Source organism: Denticeps clupeoides, chromosome 7 (genome assembly GCF_900700375.1).
Source record: "Denticeps clupeoides chromosome 7, fDenClu1.1, whole genome shotgun sequence".
NCBI lineage: Eukaryota > Metazoa > Chordata > Actinopteri > Clupeiformes > Denticipitidae > Denticeps > Denticeps clupeoides.
The window spans coordinates 21703897-21724137 of record NC_041713.1 but is presented as its reverse complement, the minus strand read 5'-3'; the positions used below and the strand labels follow the sequence as shown (position 1 = coordinate 21724137).

The window sequence follows — 20241 nt, the reverse complement described above, 5'->3', positions numbered from 1 at the left end:
TGGCTGCCCACTGCTCACTCAGGGTGATGGGTTAAATGCAGAGGGCAAATTTCACTGTGTGCATCGTGTGCTGTGCTTTTTTGTATCACATGTGACAATCACTTCACTTCACTTCTGCTTGAAGAGGAAGCTTTTGGCATTTAGCAAGGCATGTCCCCTTCAGGAGGGTGACTGAGCACTTCCTGTTCAAAACCACGTCTGGTGAGGCAGACTGGTAAAAAATATGTCTGTCACCCAACAAAGTGTACAAATTAGTCCTACTTTTATGTTTATGTGGTAGAGAGAGCCAGAGAGCAGGCGCGTGGAAAAAGGGGGGAGGCTGGCGTGTGGACAGTTTTTAGTGGAATTTTTATTATTGGTTCAGCCTTGGGTAGACGGGGGAGAGAGCAAGGCCTGGGACCAGCAGAATATTCAAGGTCAACACACGCAGACACCAACACACACACGCATTCACACGGAGAGAGAGTTTCGCAAAGCACCCCCACACCCAGAGAGAAAGAGAGACAGAAGGAAAAGTTTTTAATATGGAAGGAATTGTTTGTGACGGATTCAGAACCTGCGGTATGCAGAGTTGCAGAAGCATCAAGTTATGTATGCTGGGCCGTTTAATTAATGTCTCCTGCATCCCAACCTGAGTAAGAAGAGAAGGGGAATGGTCCCGAGGCATATCATGCCAGGCATAAGCATTAATTAGAGCAAAATAAAGGCCAGTCATGTGTTAAGAAGAGTCTCTCTTCCATCCATAACGGACATTTACCAAACACGCTACCCCAGGAAAGCCACCAGCATTGTGAATTACTCTACACACCCCTCATATGCACTCTTCACCCTCCTGCCATCCAGAAAAAGGTAGCATTCGGGCCCTCACTGCCAGACTCTGCAACAGTTTCATCCTACAGGCCACCAGACACCTGAACACTCAGGGACTTTCCACTCTGGACTGACACACACACACACTCACTACCACTGTTACATTGAGTATTATCTATTGTTGCACTGGTCCATTTTGCACAGCAGTATTTGCACTATTTTGTTTCGCACATTTCTTATTCATTTCACTTTGTGCTGTCTGTTTCATTGTTTTCTACATGTTTTTTTGTAGGTTTCCTGTTTGCTGAAATTACAATAAAACTCAACTTCAACTAATCTGAACAATGACTTATTGACTAATGTTGAGAACTGTGCTATTTGTTCTAACATATGCACAATATGCATGTTTCAATGTGTGTTTAAATTGTATTTGTCTAAAATAGCTCCAGAAAATGTATATTGCACCATTTTCTCATCCCCTCTACTAATAATAAATTATAAACCCCCTTGCTTTACCACAGCACAGGATAATTAGACTTGCTTTACGAGGGAAAGGACGAAGAGCTCAGGTCAGAGACATGGGACCTGGACTCACTCAGATGGTCATGCCATTTACTCCAGGGTAGTCTCAGATTAATCAGATAAGGACCGGATTCAAATCAGTGGTGACATAATGGGTGTCAATTAGTAAAAATAAGAGACATACATAAACTGCCTTATCCAAAGATAATTCCTCAAATAGAAACATGAGGCATGAACACGAATATGTAAAGATAAAAAGTATACATCACACATCAAATAATTAATAAAAGAAAAAATGTGTTTTATTGATCAAGTAGATTACATTCAAGCTACATTTTCCAACTTTGTCATATATTTGGACCATGCAGCCCAGTTCTAGGCTATGAAACTGATAAATATTAATAATAATATAGTATTATATATTATTTATAGTACCCTTTTTATCACAGGACCCCAGAGGGTTACAGGCACATCTGAGCATGAGCAGGTAGATCAAAGGTTTTGTTTAAAAGAAATGTCTTAAGTCTATTTTTTTCAAAACAGTCATTGGGTTGTGGGGCAGCCCTGTCTCCCACAATCCTCAGGTTGGTTCTGGGTATGTAAAGGGGTGTGTTGTTAGCTGTGGGTGTATGTAAATGTAAATATGATGTAAAACATTTTGAAATAAGATTGAAATAAGGTTGTATAATGACATTTTATAATGACAGATTTTTCTAATCTGGTCATTAGTATTTTTTTCAAGGGTTAATTTTCCCTATTTTGTGTGGTAGAGCAGTATTTATCAACTCTGATGCCACATGGAAGGTGGAAGCATCACATGGAAGCAACTCTTCATCTTCAGTCGTGTAACGCTGACGGGACTTGCTGAAGCATCGCGAGACTTCCCGGGATTTCCTCAGACGAGAGGAGCTGCAGCAGAGTCAACCGTCACTTTGAAGGGCTTCAACTTGTCGGCAATGAAGCGGCGTTTTCTTTGGCATTAATGACGGTTGTTCGCTTAAACTTGACGCATAATCGGCTGAAAAACACGTCGCGTGATGGCGTTGACTTCAATCTGTCGGTCGCCGAGAGAGGAGAGCGAGCTGGAAGACGGGGAAATTTGCGACGACGAGACCGAGGAAAAACAGCACCAGCAGCCGCCGCCGCCGCTAACACAGCAGGACACGAGGCCCGGCATTCCGAACCCCGCCAGGGGTAAACGTAAACCGCCGGGACCGCCGCGGACAAGACCCCAGGCGGCCGGGTTCCGGGTCCTGATGCCCTTTCCGAATCGCGGACCGCACCTCCACGGCCCGTTCCCTCCCGGCCACAGACCTCAGATCGGACCCAGCGGCCCCGACCGAACGCCCCCGGGCCAGGACTGCGAGCCCAGCCCGAGATCCAGCTTCTGGGAGCGCAGCCACGTTACCCTGGGCCGCCTGCGGGGTCGAGGGAGCTGGGGCAGAGGTGGCGGGGGAGGCCGGGAGGTCGGCAGGCCGCCTGGAAGCCGCTACCCTTTCGGGGAAAACCACCCTGTCAGGAAGGACTCTCCTCAGAGAAAACGTATCCGGCCTGAAACCTTGTATAATACATCATGTCCATACCATGTCGGACACTGTATTATTTACTGAATGTGTATCTGATTGATATTTTACGTCGATCTGTCTGCTTACGAACGGGCGTTAGCTAATTATTATATTAGGAATACATAAATAATGACGTTGTTGTTATATATAAGTATTGGTTGGAGGTGGTGCATGATCGTAATAATACGACGGAACAGTCATGGCGCAGAAACCGGAAGTGCGTCATCGAGCACCAACGAGCAGCTCCAACGACGTAAATCGTATATGAAATTAGACTAGTGAGGCACATTAACGCATTAATACATAAAACTCAAAGTTGATAAGGTCCTAAAAAATACATCAGCAAATAGACGGTAGCCATTATATGTTGATATACATATTTGGTGATCTGTATTTAATATGAATCAGCTCTGCATGGTTTCTTTAACAACGTTCCTCAGAAAAGGCCTTTGGCAGGAACCCAGGGAGGAAGCTGCAGTATGGTACCGCTGCCAAGCCTGAGAATGGTGTTGACGAGAGCTTTGAGGATCTGCTCGTGAAGTACAAGCAGATCCAGCTGGAGCTGGAATGTATTCGCAAGGAGGAGAAGATGGCCCTCAAGCCCAAGGACGACTCTCTGGAGAAAGACGCGGCGTCGGGCAGCGCGGCTTTCCCGGTGCCTGCGGCTGAGGTGGATTATGCGGGTAAGGAGGCAGCCGGCGAGTTGCAGCCTTGGCCTGAGAAGCAGGAGAAGAAAGCCTTTCAAGCCTTTAGCATCAAGCCATTGAGGAGAAAGCTCCTGACGCCAGCAGAGAGGGATGCCGTCAACACCGACATGGTCCTTCTTCCTGCGACCAAAGAAGGTGAAACCAGGCCAGCTGAAGCAGCTCTAGGTTGGTCTTTTTTCTTTTTGTCTCTCAACTCTCATTGTAGACATTTATTAATTTCCTAAGTGAAAGCTGCCAAATAACGTAATACATATATTTTGCTAAGCAGAAGATGAAGAGTCGGAGTCTGACCTCAACATATCTGCAGTGTCTGAGAAAGACCTGGCGGAGGCTCCTGTGAAGGTTTCCACCCTTTAAACACGTTTCACTTCGTAGCCTCGGGAAGGAGGCAGGAATGTTGTTGACTGTCTTTGGGATGTCTGCAGGGGGAGAAGGACGAGGACGATGAGCTGTCGGAGCTGCAGCTGAGGCTGCTCGCCCTGCAGTCAGCAAGCAGGAAGTGGCAGCAGAAGGAGCAGCAGGTGATGAAGGAGAGTAAAGAAAAGATCACCAGGGCCAAGAGCAGCAGCAGCCCGCCCGAGAGGTCAAGGATGGTCACGCGTTCAGCCGCCGAGAAGACCAGAAGCGCCATGCTGGCCCCCCGACCCCAAGAGAAAGGAAAGGCTGGTGCTGAAAAGAACAAAGCTGGGGTCAAGCCCCACCGGGGGAAAAAGACCATCAGCCCAGGTGAGACGTCTGTCTCCTGCACTGATCAGATCAGGATGTTAGTGACGTGCCCGCTTTGACATAATAAGGGTCACGTACAACTGTAATTATTAATAAATAATAATAAAAAATTATATTGCCGGCTTTTTGATGCTGAGATTTGGTAGATTGAAGCTGGCAACGTTTCTGAGACGCATCTGAAAGCTTCATAAAAGCCTGAGTTGTGTAAAAATTGTTTTGCAGCATCAGTGTCCACTTTGAATTATACTAATGAATTATATTTTTGTTTGGAACAATATGCTGTTTTCTGATTGTAATTTGCTGACATTTTCATCTGAAATGTGATCATGGGCAGGGACATCAATGTGCGCTGTACCACTTGTATCCCAGCAGGCTCTGTGGCGAAGCAGGCGTGGCGCAAGCAGCAGCTGCGTACGTGGAAGCTGGAGCAGGACAGGGAGCAAGAGGAGCTCCGGCTCCACCAGGAGGAAGAGGATGAGGAGCGCAGAAGACGGGAGGACGAGATCCGGAAGATCCGTGATTTGTCAAATCAGGACGAGCAGTACAAGCGCTTCATGAAGCTGGTGGGGGCCAAGCACCACACCCGCAGCAAGGTCAGACTTCACATCGCCATCGCTGGAGCCCGAGCGGAAATGTTCACTAATGTCCAATTAAAGAATTCATATGGGGTTACAATTAATGCACATTTCTTATTTAGTCAGTAACAGCAGAGCTTTAGCTTGACTAATGTCCAGACATCTTCGTTGCTTGAGACGTTTTTGTACTGGCTTAATTGCTCCGGTCAGTCATGAGCCACTTTGTAAAAACTGTAGTAATTTTAACTGTAGTACAAACTTTTTTTACTGTTAACTTTTATAACTGTAGTGAATTCTCTGCTGCTTTGTTTTAGTCTTCAGAGACTGAAAGCAGGAAGTCACTGAGCAAGCAGGGTCTGGACATCTCAGGGAGCCTTTACCAATATGACAATTATGACGAAGTTGCCATGGACACAGACAGTGAAACCTGTTCGCCTGGTAAGTGGTTTTCGCCATGACTTCGTAAGGTTTGAAATCTGAGTTGTTATGGATTTTTTTATTTTTTAAAATGTATTTTTTCTTCTTCGTAGTCTTGTCCCCCCTGCCCGACCCCTTCTCTCCTGAGGCCTCGGCGTATCTCATGCATCTGTCATCTCATCTTGTGTGCTTGTCTCCTCAGAAACTGGTAGGTTGTGTGTTTGTATGTGTGGCAAAGTGCCCAAAATAAATGCAAGTTTTAGTGCATATAATGCATTTTGGTTGGGCTGGTTATCGATTTTCACTTTAAAATATTTTAGATGCAAAATCAAAAATTAGAAAAGATGAGATACACTCTGAAAGGTTCTAGTCATAAAATCAACAAAATCTTGGGTCCTTATACACTAAATATTTTCTGGGTCTGGATCTGTGAATCTTTTACATATTGCATGAATCTGATATACATCCATTCAATTTATGCCAAAATGTTAAGATGCACATTACTGTTTATTTATTCATTCATTCATTCATTCTCGTGCTGGTCGGTCTGTCATGTTTTGGGTTGATTGTTGCCTGAAGGTTAATATTGCTAAAACTAAGGTTAAAATGTTTTTTAATGTGGTTTTCTTAACTTTATTGTACCAACATTTCTGTCATTTACAAGAATGCCTTAAAATAAAGTGTTTAGAAAAGGTTTATCTGCCCAGGAATTTAGTAAAATTGTCAAAGTAAATGTACTTTTTTGAAAATGTCAAACTGTCCTGGTCTGCAGGACTTGGGCCAGCAGCAGCTGGACCAGCTCGGCATCCTCGCTACAGTCCCCGCCCCACCTCTACCGCCACTGCCTCCTCCGGACGAGGCCGAGCAGCCGCCCAAGCCACCGTTTGCTAATGAGGAGGAAGAGGAGGAGATGCTGCTCAGAGAGGAGCTGCTCAAGTCCTTAGCCAACAGACGAGCGGTGAAACCGGAGGTGCCCGGGCTTCATTTCAATTTACCGAACTTGGTGAAACAAAACCATTTAGCCTAGTTCTAGAGGGGAGAGAGGCAGGATTTAGCGTTAAACAAGCGCTAAGCCTTAAGTTGCAGCAAACGTTGCAGTGTAGTCTGCTGGGAGGGGCGTCCTTGAGTTGCAGTTTTGATTTCTCTCCTCAGGAATCCTCCCGGAACAGCGCCCCTTCCTCTCCACCGATGAAACCCGCCCCCCAGTCTGTGCCCAGGAGTAACCTGGCTGCCGTCAGCCTCAACACGGTCATCCCCCAACCTCGACACGGCAGCAGCAAGTTCACGCGAGGGCACCCCGTCCTGAGACCCCCGCTCGTGGTAGGATGTCTGTAACCTGCTCTAAAGACATTAACTTGCCTTATTGGGTCAGGCTGGGTTCATGTTCAGGACCTGCTAGCCTGTTTATACACATTTTGGGGGGATTTTTTGGGGGGGCTAGTGACATTTTTAATTGGAATGTGTTCATATTGTATCTGATTGCATTACAGTTGTCATGATATTGTTTTAAATGAGTCTTCCGGTTTCAAAAAAAAAAAAAAAAAAGAAAAAAAGTTATTATTCTAATTGACCCAAACATCTAATTAAAATCTGTAACAAGCATGAGGGTAAAACAAGTATTGAACACCAATTTTCTAAGTACATATATTTCTAAAGGTTTCGTTGCTCGTAGCAATCCAATTCACACCAGCAAAGAAATTAAACCATAGCTGTTCGTAAATGATTTGTGTAGCAAAACAGAATGACACATGGAAGAAGTATTGAACGCATGACCAAACTGGAAAGTCAAGACCAGAAAATACTTTTTAGCAAATTTTACAATTAGTTCAAATGTTTTAATTGGTAACTCTAGTATTTAGTGTTAACGTTATATTTAAACATGAACCTCTGTTCCCTGTGTGTTTTGCATGCTTTAAACATCCTTGTCTCTCTTGTAGTTGCCGCGACACAAATCAGTTGTAGTGCAACTGAATAACTCTGACAGCGACTCTGAGGCCGATTCCTCCGGCTCTCCAACCACAGCTGACTGTTTTTTCGGGGGTCTGGAGTCCATGATAAAGGAGGCGAGGAGAACGGCAGAGGTAGTAATGATACGATAAATCTGTATTGAGCTGAAAAAGTACTCTTCTGAATTGGATTCTTTCCATCCCCAGGCTGCTAAACCTAAAGCATCTGTATCAGAGAAGGAGAATAACCCCATGCGGGTTCTGGAGGTGAAGAAGTTGGACCATCGCTTACCCAGAGATGAATTAATTAGGTAATTTGGAACCAATCTCCTCTCTATGCTGCGATCTTCATTTTATTTCTCCGCATGATGAGAGATGTTTACTTTGTTGTCTGTCTCCAGTCGTGACAAGATGAGGCTTTCAAGGTTAGATGCTGTTCGTGGAGTGGCGTCACCAGCTGGTTCCGACACAGAAGATGTGGTCGGGCGAACCTCAGAACTGCAGCTGGCTGAGGCTGAGGACAAGCTCAACAAACACAGGTTGTGTGAATTGTCGTCCCTATCTGTACTATCGCTGAGGTGTCTAGGAACCCATTATACCATCTTGTTATGTTCCACATGACTATTCCCCAATACACAATATATTGCAAGAAAGATTTCTGATATGATCAGTATCTGTAAAACAAAATACAGATAAATGTGAAGGTCACTGTCACAGGGTAAAGTCTTGAACAAGTATTACATTTAGTTTTCTTAAATTAAGGCCTTTAAAAGTTGTAGAAATTTGTTCACGGGTCTTACATTTTGGGAATTAAGGCAGATTAATGAACGAGAGATTAAATCAGAGTTGCTGGATTAATCTCCTCTGTGTAGGACCCAGTTGCAGAAGGACGACGGGCTCCTGAAGCATCTCATCCAGCAGGAGCTGAAGAAGAAAGAGTCTCTTAAAGCAGCTGAGGCAAAGGTGGCCAGGCTCAAAGAGCAGTTGCTTACCTCCGAGAAGATTGTCAGCGCCAACAGGGTTCTCCTGAAGAAGCTGCAGGAGCAGGTATAGGATTGGTTCTGGTTCAGAAGACCCGTGTGTCACGTGTCACCTCATGCTGTGAGTCCCTGTTTCCATAGATGCATCGTGTGCAGCACAGAGTGACCCTGAAGAGACACCAGGCTGTGAAGTTGGAGAGGGACCTCGCCCAGGCCAAGGCCTCTGTGCAGAGTGGACCCCTGAAGCGCAAAACCACCACCTCGCATTTTTCTGTAAGAGAAGCTGCTAGAACGCTCGGTCGCTGTTTACTGAGAGAATGCCAGTTTATTAAATTTAGTTTTTTGGAAACAATCTTAAGGTAAAGAAAATAATACGGGCTGGAATTACAGATGGAGGTTGGAAACGGCATAACAAATTAACTACACCCAGTTTGTTTTTAATAAGAGTCAATAAGAGGAAGAAATTAATTATTATAAATGTCACTTTAGTTAAAGTAAAGTACACGAACCATAGATTTAGTTCATTTAATGTCAGGGGGAATAAAGTTTGCTAGTAGTGGCATTACGCAGTGTACCTCAATGGATGCATGCTCAGTGCGATGGCAAATATTAAGATCAGGTCAAGTGAAATGACCTTAGAAAGGGCCTGTGTTGTTAGCAGCGCACTCTCTAGTGCAGCGATCAGCAACCTTTAACGCCGCCAATCCTTTTTGACACGTAAAATGAAGATAACACTGTGCGCGCATGCACACACACACATATATATATATATATATATATACACACACACACACACACACACATTTTTTTTGATGCTATGTATAAGAAAAGTATAAATGCAAATACATACATGCAAGAGCAGGTATAGGATTTTAGCCACTGGTACAGAAGACCCTTTTGTCACGTGTCACCTCACGCCTTCACAAAACCTCGCTGTCAGGCGCTGTGCTGGGGTTCGCAGTCGCATCGATCCCTGAAGAGCTGGGTTTGGGCTGAGTGCAGTTGGAAGGGGGCTGTAACGGCTTGCCAGAGCATTGTGGTACTTGAGAGCAAAGACTGCGCTGGTCGCCACAGGAGCGCACAGGTTCTAGTTGTCGTCTAATCCGGCACTGTAGGCGAGATCAGGAAAACGAAACAGCAACAGGGGTAAAATTCACAAGGCGACGTTCAGGGGCAAACAGGGTCAGAACGTTTCCTGCCATTTGCAATTTGATTTTAAAATATCACAATATTCTTACTTTTTTTTTTTTTTTTTTAACAAAAAAAAAAAAAGAATAAATCACAGTACGCTTAAATTATTATTTTCCAAAGCCACCACTTTTTGCCAGTGGTGGATGAAGTACACAAACCATGTACTTGAGTGGTGGTGGTGGGTAACACACTCGCCTCTGAACCAGAAGACCCAGGTTCAAACCCCACTTACTACCATTGTGTCCCTGAGCAAGACACTTAACCCTGAGTGTCTCAAGGGGGGACCGTCCCTGTAACTACTGATTGAAAGTCACTCTGGATAAGGGCGTCTCATAAACGCCGTAAACGTAAATGTACACAATTTACTTGACTAAAAAGTCCTCTCTTTAAGCTTTAACTCGAGTTAAAGTAAAATTGTGTAGCCCTGCGATATTCACTTAAATATCACAAGTAAGTGTACCTCAGCGACCACGTTCCCCCTCCTTCCTGTGTAGGTGAGTAAACTGCAGCGTTTGGACGTCCCTCCGTCCACCGCTTCAGGAAGACACTTCGCCGAGCTCATTGCCCAGAAGCAGCGGCTGCAGCAGCTGGAGTCGGAGTACGCGCTCAAGATCCAGAAGCTGAAGGAGGCACAAGCCCTCCGTCAGCAAGCAGAGCAGCGGACCGCCGTCCCTCCGCCCCCCACCTCTGCCTTCCCCCTGCCCCAGCCCTCCCTGCACGACCTCACGCAGGACAAACTCGTCCTGGCCACCGAGGACACTGATGCTGACGAAGAGGAGCAGGCGGCCGCCGCCGCTCCCTCTGCGTCTGTTGCCCCAGCAGCTGCCGCCCCTGGACCCCGGCGGCGCTCCTTCCGCGAGTCTGGCGCCTTCACAAAGCCAAAACTGCAGCACCCCGAGGCCGCAGTCACCTCCACCCCGTCCAAAGATGGACAGAAGCCAGAGACGTCTCCTGGTGCCTCCTCCCTGCCGGAGCTCTACCTGGGTCTCAGCGTGGAGGAGCTGCGGATGCGCTACATGCAGTCGCCCAGCATGGAACAGCTGCTCCAGGACCAACTCGAGGCTCTGCAGGGTGCAAGGAGACAGAGAGGGACATCGGGAAAGGTACCACTCGTCCACACAAAAATGAGTTAGGTGACCCTACCAGATTGAATTGTGCTTCTGGTATGATTTTGTAAAATGTATCTTGCTCTGTACTTCAGATGCAGGTCATCCAGGTCGATGTGGATCCCATGGCGGCTTCCACAAGTTTGGGGGAAATGAAACCTGCCCCGTTTGGGACGTATCACAGCCCCCTTTTGGTCTTCAAATCTTATAGGTCAGTAGTTTTGACTCATCCCTCTTCAGTCACTTTCAGATCATTGTCATTGTCACCTTTCTAAATATGTATTTCTCTTTTTTTTCCCCTCAGATTTAGCCCATATTTCCGCACAAAGGAGAAACTGTCTCTTAGTTCAGTATCCTACAGCAATATCATTGAGCCGAGAAAGTGTTTCTGCCGTTTTGACCTAACGGGCACATGCAATGATGATGAATGCCAGTGGTGAGTCCTGCTGCATGCATTGAAGGTGGATATGTTCCACTTACCTTTTAATTTTTTCAATACTTCTGTCTGACTGATTGCACAAATTCTAGATGTTTACAGTAGATTTTATATTTATAGTTTTATTTACATATGTATATTCTGGTTGTATTATTTTCTAACTACGCAGATCGCACTGTAAAAATGTATACGGCTAAGAGGTTTACGTTGTCTGCGTTCTTTGTTGTTTTTCAGGCAGCACATGAGGAACTGCACTTTCACTGGAAGCCAGTTGTTCCAGGATATCCTTTCTTACAATCTCTCTCTGATTGGCTGTTCAGAGAGCAGCACCACCGAGAAGATCAGCTTTGCTACAGGTGCCTGATCTCATCCGTCCTTCAGTTCCGGCTTCACTTTTCTTTCATTGCACATGCCTAAGCTGATTTTTCTTTTTTTTTTTTTTTTTTTGAGCAGAAAAGTATATTAAAAAGCTGTTTGGAGCTAATAAGGACCGCATGGGAACTGACCAGAAAGCTGTGCTTCTGGTGAGCAAAGTGAACGAGAGCAAAAGCCATGGTGAGAATCCCTGAATGTCTTCCAGGCGTGTAGAGTACTCATTAACACACGCTGGTGTGCAATTATTGCTTTGTGTTGGACCCATATCAACCCTGGATGTGTATATTTGTAACCTGTCGTGTACTCTTTGCAGTACCTCCTTTCACCACTTTCAAGGAGAAGAGGGTCTGGAGGCCAGAGCCTCAGAGGCCACGCCCTACAGATGATGAGTCTGACAGTGAGACTGAGGTTCTGGAGGAGGCCAGTCAAGTCCATTCTGGTAAGAAATGCCTGTGGACATGTTTGAAATATGGGCCATCACCACTAAACATCGCTTTGCAGCTTCACCTGGTGGCGCCAGTATTCATTTTGCATAAACCAGTTTACACTCACCAGCTGCTCTATAAGGTACCAGGTTGGATGCCCTTTTGCCTTCAGAACTAATTCTTCATGGCATGGATGTTGACAAGATGTTGGAAACATTCCTCAGGTTTTGGTCCATATTCAATCAAATCAATGTTGCTCTCTTGGTTTGATATCTGGTGACTGTGGTGACCACTGAAATGTAGTCCAACTCACTGTCGTATTCAAGAAACCAGTATATGTTGGTCACAGCTTGTATTGCCTGTTTATATAGCCCATGCTATACAAAAAGCATCCTGATTGGCTTATTTTACCAAGTAAACCAATGTTAATAGACTGTTCATTATCTCTGGTATCTTTGGTTTCAGTCTGGTAAAACAAAAATGTGATAAATATCAAATCATTTGATATTAGCAGTATATAGTGATATATATTTTTTTTTACCATATTGCCAAACCCTAAGTTCTAAAAAAAATGTGTTTTAATGTAGAATTAATTCTAAATCTAAAGTCACTTATATCTGTTTGAGCTTCAGCGCTTCACCACTTCTAGGTACCTAAATACACTGAGTTGGTTTCAGACGATTAGCTTGTTCTGTGTGTGCATGTCTGTATGTATATATGTGTATATATATATATATATTTTTTTTATACAGAGAGTCATTCTAAGACATCCTGGTCCGACCTTGACATCTGTGTCACCCAGGATGACAAGAGGTACTTTGACAGTGAGACAGACGACATATCAAACCTTGAAACAAGTGTTCTGGAGAGCCCAAAAGACGTCCAGCTCTGGATAAAATTGGCCTTCAAATACCTCAACCAGAAAGATATGTGAGTTGCTGGTTACATTTACATTTACTTTTCACCACCTCCATGTATTCACCAGGTACCTTGTATTCACATGATGTATCTATATTGTGATTGGCGTGTCTGTCTCTTCCTTCAGCTCTGCCACAGACTGTCTGGATGCAACATTAAATACTCTGTCTCGAGCTCTGGAGGACAACCGTGACAACACAGAGGTGTGGTGCCACTATCTCAAGCTGTTCTCCCGCCGGGGTTCCAGCGAGGAGGTTCAGGAGATGTGTGAGATGGCAGTGGAGTATGCACCTGACTACAATGTCTGGTGGACTGTGAGTGTCACAGCTAACTTACCGTCTTTTCTTAACGTTTTGGGTGTATTATAGAATTTGTATAATTCTGTCACTGCAGTTTCTGAACATCGAGAGGTCCTTCGATGGGAAGGATGGTGTGTGTGGACGTTTGCTGCAGTACCTGCTAGACACTACAGCTGATGACGTTGAGCTGAGATCCTTCCATCTGCTGGAGTCTCTGCTTTACCGCGCACAGCTCAGTCTTTTCACTGGCAAGCAGCAGAATGCCCTTTCCATTATGCAGGTCAGAACTAGATACAAAGCAAGCAGTCATGTGACCAACTTCGAATCAGAGAATCCACTATTTAATTTACAAATATATTCTATTTATTTATTTATTTTTACAACCAGAATGCCTTGCGGTCTAGTGACAGTAAGACCATAGGTGACCACTTAAGACCAGGTGACCGGGCACTGGCCTGGCTGTGCTACATTCACATGGTGGAGTTTTCCCACCTACCCCCGGATCTGTATGACCCAGCTGACTCCAAACCGGGCAGGGTGGTCTGCACTGACCCAGTCCAACTGCCCTGGTGCTCAGAGCGGGGATTACGCACTCCAGCAGACCAACTCATCGCACTGTTTAAAGGTAAAAGAATGTGACATGAAGTTGTGAAGCGTTAAATAAGACTTTATGCATTTACCTTCTATGCTTCTTTACAAGCGGTACATCTGCGCTGTGTAAGTCTTCTCGTTTTTGTGTCTGTAGATGCCATTGAGCATTGTACAGAAGAACCTGCCTCTGAAAGCAACAGGGTTCTTCCCTCTCTGCAACTCCACACAAACCTCATCTGCCTCTACAGGCTGCTGGGCAGGTGAGTACTGCTGCAAACTGGCCTTTCCATTCAGCAGTTACAAGGAGTTCACCAGATCTAGATCTGGAACTCTGTCATGAAGCAACCTACATGTGCCTGCATGTAGGGGCCGTGGTTACATTGTAACAATGTAAAAAAATTATGGTGTATGTAGTACAGAATTGAAAACTGCACTTCTACTCAGCCAGGCTGTTCACTTGATCCCCCCCAAACAGAACAAATAGGCTCAGTAGTGAGGAACCCTCATGTTCTTGTTGATCTCTTAAAACAGGGGTGTCAAAGTCGTGTCCCAGCGGGCCACATCCCGTGAGATCACATTCTATAGATCTATTATTATGGCCCGGTGACATGAAGCACTGATAACACACAAACCACATATCCCAAAATGCTGTGTGCGCTTTGATTCACAACCCATTTGATTTCAACGTGGAAAATTCAGCAGTGTAAAAAGGCTGAAGCACTGCATTATGGGATCTGTAGTTTGTGTGTCAGCTGTGAGTCATATCGCCGGCCATAATAATGGATCTACATAAAGTGATCTTGTGGTATGTGGGCCATGGGCTAAGAGGTTGACATATGTGACTTAAAGAATTTGTTTTGGCAAGCAACGTCTTAGACCTCAAGGAATCTTCCTGTTTATACCATCATGGTTTTTTAAATCATGTACCGATACCTCATTTACTACCTCAGAGGACTCTGGAATTCCTGGATGTAGCCCATGACATGAACAACCCAGTTATTGGCATGGTTTACTTTGGCTAGGGGCGTAGAACACTGTTTTTAAATGAGAGGCACATTGTGCCAATGGCACAATGGCACGTCCTGCAAATGGATGCTTTGGGGGTGTCAACAGGATGACTTCATGTGCTGCCAAACTAAATTGAGGGTCCGTTGTTTCACATTGCGTGTGGCAGAAAGGGGCAAGTCCTCCAACTCATTCTTTAACATTGGCATGTGATGGTGGAGATCTTTGTTTTTCTTCCTTCAGACGTGAAGAAGCGGCCATATACTGTGAGTCTCTGCTGTCTCTGCTCCCTGGGTGCTGCCCTCTGCTGGAGATACTTGCGGAACTGCACCTTCATGCTGGCCACGCAGATCGGGCCATCCAGGTGTGGCAGAGGGCGCTGAGGGAGGACCCCTGCAATGCTGAGATCTTCTACAACATGTGCAAGCTCCTCTGTGCTCAGGTGAAACAAAAAAAAAGCTGTAGATCTGAAACATTACATTTGTGGAACTATTTCCAAATAAATTGATGAAGCAAGAAAGAAACATTTTCTATAATGATCTTTACATGTAGGCTGAGTTGGAGCCAGGCCATCTGTGCTTACAAAACGTATAATAATAATCAAATTATTGTGTGAAACTGCATGAACATGTCTTTGTCCAACAGAAATTGCACTAAAACCTGACTAGACGCTCTGTGGATGCTCCACATCTATCCGTCCGGACCCATCAGCACCTGCCCCGTAACCGCGTAACCATGAGGGATAAAGTGCATCTCATTTGCAAAATTAGCAAAGTGTGTGACTCGTATGAAGCGTACAGAACGCCAGAGTTCGCTGCTTGATGAATTAGTCACCCGCTAAATGGTTCACTTTTCAGCATGAGCGCTGACATTAACGAGAGACGGAATATGGAAGAACATTTAATTTCGGCTTTATTTCTGTAGTTGATGCATGCTTGCTGACTGGTAAACGTCCCAGTACTACTGGTAGTTCAGTGTATCTAGTTTAACACCCCAGTGTGTTTTCCACCGTGTAGGAGTGCACCGGCACAATCAGGCCCTTGTTTCAGGAATTCATGCTGTCGCTGGTAGAGACGGACCAGACGGACCTGGACCCGGTGGATGTCCTGCGGTACGTTTCTCCCCGCTGATCAGTTCTTGCTCCTCCCCTCTGTTGGGCGACCCGAGCGTGACCCCGCTCTTCTCTTGACAGCCACATCCTGGGCTTCTCTACGCAGCACGACCTCCGAGCGCCCCGCGTCAAGGAGCCGCTGGAGGAGCAGGTGCCACATCTCAGCCTGATCCACTGGTGGGTTGATGCCTCCACCGGCAGCATCTCGCCAGGCCTGGGCCGCGGTGTATTTTTACTCCTGAGAAGGACCGGCGGTGGACGGTGAGTTGAATTTGCTGAAATCTTGTCTTGCAGTCTGTGGCAGGTGTTGCACGGTGGCGTTCCGGAGGCGGCGGCTGCCTTCGAAAGGGCCTTGGGCAGCGTTCTGGACCTGGGCGCGGTGCGAAAGCTCTGGCTGGAGTGAGTATCTGAGTGCCGTGCGCTGTTGGTACGTGACCGGTACGTGACCAGCGTTTTGAAGAAACGACGTGTCGAACGACGGGTGCTCTGCACCATCTTCCTCCGGTTCTAACTCCTCCTGTTCTCTCCCTCCAGTTATCTCCTCTTTACCAGCAGCAGGGTTATGGGGCCACAGCCGGCAGCTCGGGACCTTCGCTCGTTCGGCGACTTGGTGAAACGCTGCCTGGTCTCCGTGCCAACCAGGCTTACGGTCCCGTACAGCTCAGCGCGCTATTGGAGCTGCTTCACCTTCCACAACCAGGTACTTTTCATTTTCACCGTCGAAGCCGGGGTGCACGTTTGGTCTGGAAAAGGTGGCTGCATGGAGGTTATTAAAACCTGGGGGTCATTAAAAACCTGGGAACTAAACATATAAAGTTAAGGAAGTCCTTGAAATCTAATCGACACATGAATGTATAATGAAGTACATAGTTCCTGTAAGACTGCGTGAGAGACGTTTAAATCTAGCGCAGATCTAGAGTATTTTTGATGGCTTCATGTCGTGAACCGCGTCACGTGCTACTGTGTCCCCTGCAACAGCGCGTCCCCTTTGTAAAAGTCGTGTTAATTACAACTGATGGTCTACGCCAGAACCTGATGGAGGCCGCTTTTGCTCGGGCTGCTTCTTTAAATCAGGCTTTAAAGTCCTGGAAATGTTTTTTTTCTATAAATGTGTAAGAACCCTGTTGCATGATTGTTTGAGAATTACTATGTACTGAGACGCCAGCAGTGACACAGTTCCGGTGGGGACGTCATGATCCTGCCCTCCTTTCGATTGGCTTGTAGTGAAGCTGTAATAATGAAGCTCTGCCTGCTTTAGTCCTCCTCAAGTCTGCCTCCAACCTCCTGTTGTGCCCGTGCAGGTGGTGTCTTTCTATCTGAGTTGTTTGCCTGAATCCCAGCACTCACTGGTCCTTGAGCGGCTCAGAAACTCCATGCTCTCCAACACTGAACTGGCTATAAGGTATGCCGGCACACACCGTGCCACCCAAGTTCACCGTGCATTCAATTTATCCAGGTTCGTCGAGACTGAATCGAAAGAAATGGAATGCGAAATGGATTAATATTATGCAGTGTGATTGTAATTATTAGGATATTTGTATGCTGTGACGTTTTATGATGTGTCCTGGTCTGAGGGCTCCTCCGCCGTCTTGTCTGCTTTGATCTGGTCTGATTTGAGTGTCAGTCTTACTGTCCTTGTGTAGGTTGATGCAGAGGGAACGATGGGACGGCAACATAGAGCACTTGAGGCTGCAGGCCAGAATGTTGTGTGGGAGTCAACCGAGCTGCCTCGCCGGCTGGAAGATGTAAGCGCTGTTCTGATGACTTTTTCGTACGCAATAATGATCAGATTAAGGTCCATAACCACCAACACGGGACACTTTAGGCAGTATTTGAGGGTCTGCAGGCGTTCTGAAGAATGTTGTTATAGTGAGTGTTGGCAGTGACTGGCTTTGTTGCATGCCACTGTAATGCCAGCGTTGTGTGTGTGTGTGTGTGTGTGTGTGTGTGTGTGTGTGTGTGTGTGTGTGTGAGATATGGGCTGTGGTGGTCCAGCCAGGTGGTGTCAGGGATGACTGTGCTCAGATTGATCCCCTGCGTTTCACTCTGTTTCCTGGCAGAGCTATAGCTGTTGAGAGGGAGCAGAAGGGAAGATCTGAGGTGAGTTTGAGGAGATGGCACTTTTAACATATTTCTTTGGCCATCCCCCGGTGCCGACCACCTTGTTATCATCCTGTCCTCTCACTCTGCCTAGTGTTTGTTGATTTTTCTTGTGTCTCCTCTGCAGGGTTTGGTAAGTGAGAGGGAACATTTTTTTTTTTGGTTTAGGTTTTTTGGGTCATTTACCTTCATGAAGTACTCATTTGTGTCATTCCTCTGGTCACCGAAACTGACTGGGCACCACCTGGTGTGGTGTTTCCCGTGTGTTTTTTCTTCTGTGTGTGTCTCCAGGTCCGGCGGCTCTATCAGAAAGCTCTCCAGAAACTGCCTCTGTGTGCCTCTCTGTGGAAAGATGTAATTCAAACCTCTTTTATATCTATTACACACACACACACACACACACACACACACACGCATCTGCACAGCTAATCTCTTCTAAAATGCTTTTCCTGTGTTCCTTCTGATCCCTTTTCCACAACCTCCCCCCTTATCTGCCTCTCTTTCCCCATTTGATCTTCCTCCACAGCATCTGCTGTTTGAAGCCACTGCAGGAGGTAAAACTGATTCACTGAAAAAACTTGTTGACAAGTCCCAAGAGCTGGGAGTGAGTCTGAGTGAGCCGCTAAGCTTAGGCTCAAGCAGAGCAGAAGGATTGGAGCAGTGACCATCCCCGCCCCGCCCTCCAGCTGCAGTTACCATACTGCCCCACCCCTTGTCTAACACTAATAAAGATAAAAAAAAAAAATTAGAATTTAAAATGTAGGACGAATATTCACTCATCGTCCCCAGCCCAATCACCCTCCCAATGAAAAAAAAAAAAAAAAAAGTAGATTAGTGAGGTGAACCTGGCCACACGTCAGACCTCCCAAAGCAGTGTTCTCATCGGGCCCAGCAAGGAGCGTCCGCTGCACGTGCTCTCATGTCTTTTATCAGCCTCACGTCATATACGTAAGTATTGGAAATTTGCCACCTGCACCCTGTTGCTTTCTCCCCGTCCCCACCCTCCACCCTCTCCTCTTTGTAATCTGTGTCTCCCTTTTCATTTCGTACTTGTCACTTTTTAATTTGTTTTTATTTGTTTTCTTTTACCTGGAATTGATGAACTGTGGCGTTCTTGAGTATAAAAAAAAAAAAAAAAAACACACACACACACAAATGATCTAAACCATTTTTTCCTTTTTCCAGTTATGCATTTGTCATGTTCCCCATGTCTCATAGAGGGAACTAGATTGACGTCCTTATTTCAATGTATTAAATGATCAGGAAAGCCGAGCTAAATTTTCAATGCCAAGTTAAGACACTGGCTGCCTGGAAGTATTACATTTGGCTCATCTATGTCCATGGTATATTTTTGAGACTGCTACAAAGACTGCCAAATTTGGGTGGTTAACCACTCCCTGCAGCTGCAAGATTACACTGACGTCAGTAATCCAGGATGCCTCAGTATGTTCATGTGCAATTTTTAGTTTTTTTTTTTTTTTTTTTTTTTCAGATTAAATCTATAAACTCTATATACACTGATTTAAAACGTATTGAAGAGAATCCAAGAATGATACACCTTTCACCCTTTTGTATCGGAACTGAAATGTTTATATTAAATTATTTTATAATGAATGCTTTTTGTTCTGTGTCTTTATTGTGTTTGTGGTTGTGTACACTTTTATAAAAACATGAAAAATTAACATTATAAAGACTGTGAGTTCAGTGTATAATCAGCATTAAAGTGTTAAAAAAATATTATCTCTCTCACTTACCTTGACCAAAAGGTCATGTGACATTTGCTGTTCTTTTGGGGCACGTAGGTTTTTACCATATACTATAACAGGTGCATGTGCACTGGGACCCCCTCCAATACAACACGCAAGAGAATTTTTTGCTTTTAAAGTAAAAGTATGTGATTCATAAGAATGGTGCTGTGGTTAGAGCACATATGAAACTTGACATGCAAACACATGAACTTTAACCCAATTAAGATTTCATGGTCAGCCCGTCCCATTATCTTTTCAAGATCTTCGCAAAAGTTCAACGCGATTCTGGACTGAAGTGAATGCTGAGACATTGCCGAACAATTATTACAAAAAAAAAAAATTACAGTCTAGGGGGTGAACAGTTTGGTGGAAGGTGGGGAAGATAACCAAGTAAAATAGTGTATTTATTTACACTGTGATTACTTAAGTAACTAAACCAACGAGTGCGATGTACAGCTCAACAGAACCCCATAAACCAATCACACAGAAACTATATACACAAGGCTGAGCTGTTGGGCGGGTCTCGGCGTCCGATTGTGAATCCGCTTCCTTACCTGCCAGGCCACCACTGTCCCATCTGTATTCAGTGCCATAGTTATGGTTGCAAGTTGTATGTTTTATTGCTTAACCAGAACATCACTAACTAGTTGTTTTTTTTTTTAAGCACTCGTCCTAGGCTACTTGCATG

General features: G+C 45.3%; 1 protein-coding gene across 3 annotated transcripts; it reads left to right on the top strand.

Annotated features, from left to right (window-relative positions):
- The first annotated feature begins 2209 nt into the window (after window positions 1–2209).
- On the top strand, window positions 2210–18945 carry zfc3h1 (zinc finger C3H1-type containing). 3 transcript variants are annotated; one of them, XM_028987231.1, is made up of 35 exons: window positions 2210–2874; window positions 3338–3769; window positions 3873–3946; window positions 4030–4330; window positions 4703–4923; window positions 5220–5343; window positions 5436–5530; window positions 6095–6292; window positions 6475–6642; window positions 7260–7403; window positions 7476–7579; window positions 7670–7807; window positions 8141–8315; window positions 8390–8521; window positions 9934–10542; window positions 10641–10756; window positions 10850–10981; window positions 11216–11337; window positions 11435–11536; window positions 11670–11795; window positions 12534–12711; window positions 12827–13013; window positions 13093–13278; window positions 13386–13623; window positions 13744–13849; window positions 14838–15036; window positions 15611–15705; window positions 15787–15882; window positions 16000–16104; window positions 16240–16405; window positions 17007–17107; window positions 17349–17450; window positions 17766–17805; window positions 18097–18159; window positions 18332–18945. In XM_028987231.1, the coding sequence occupies exons 1-35, from the start codon at window positions 2370–2372 to the stop codon at window positions 18467–18469; spliced, it is 6018 nt and encodes a 2005-aa protein (XP_028843064.1). In that variant the 5' UTR covers window positions 2210–2369; the 3' UTR covers window positions 18470–18945. The 3 variants fall into 3 exon arrangements, 2 of the variants coding, with proteins under 2 accessions (XP_028843064.1, XP_028843063.1); XM_028987230.1 differs by having other exon boundaries at window positions 4700–4923; XR_003750360.1 differs by having other exon boundaries at window positions 4700–4923; window positions 17766–18159; window positions 18332–18415.
- The last annotated feature ends 1296 nt before the right edge of the window (window positions 18946–20241 follow it).

What these genes read in the sequence shown, in the direction of transcription:
- zfc3h1 (XM_028987230.1), top strand. Translation starts at nt 2,370, where the DNA reads ATGGCGTTGACTTCAATCTGTCGGTCGCCGAGAGAGGAGAGCGAGCTG. An exon ending in ACTACAATGTCTGGTGGACT is followed by an intron (nt 13,014 to 13,092) that starts GTGAGTGTCACA and finishes CTGTCACTGCAG; the next exon opens with TTTCTGAACATCGAGAGGTC. An exon ending in CATCTCAGCCTGATCCACTG is followed by an intron (nt 15,883 to 15,999) that starts GTGGGTTGATGC and finishes CTTGTCTTGCAG; the next exon opens with TCTGTGGCAGGTGTTGCACG.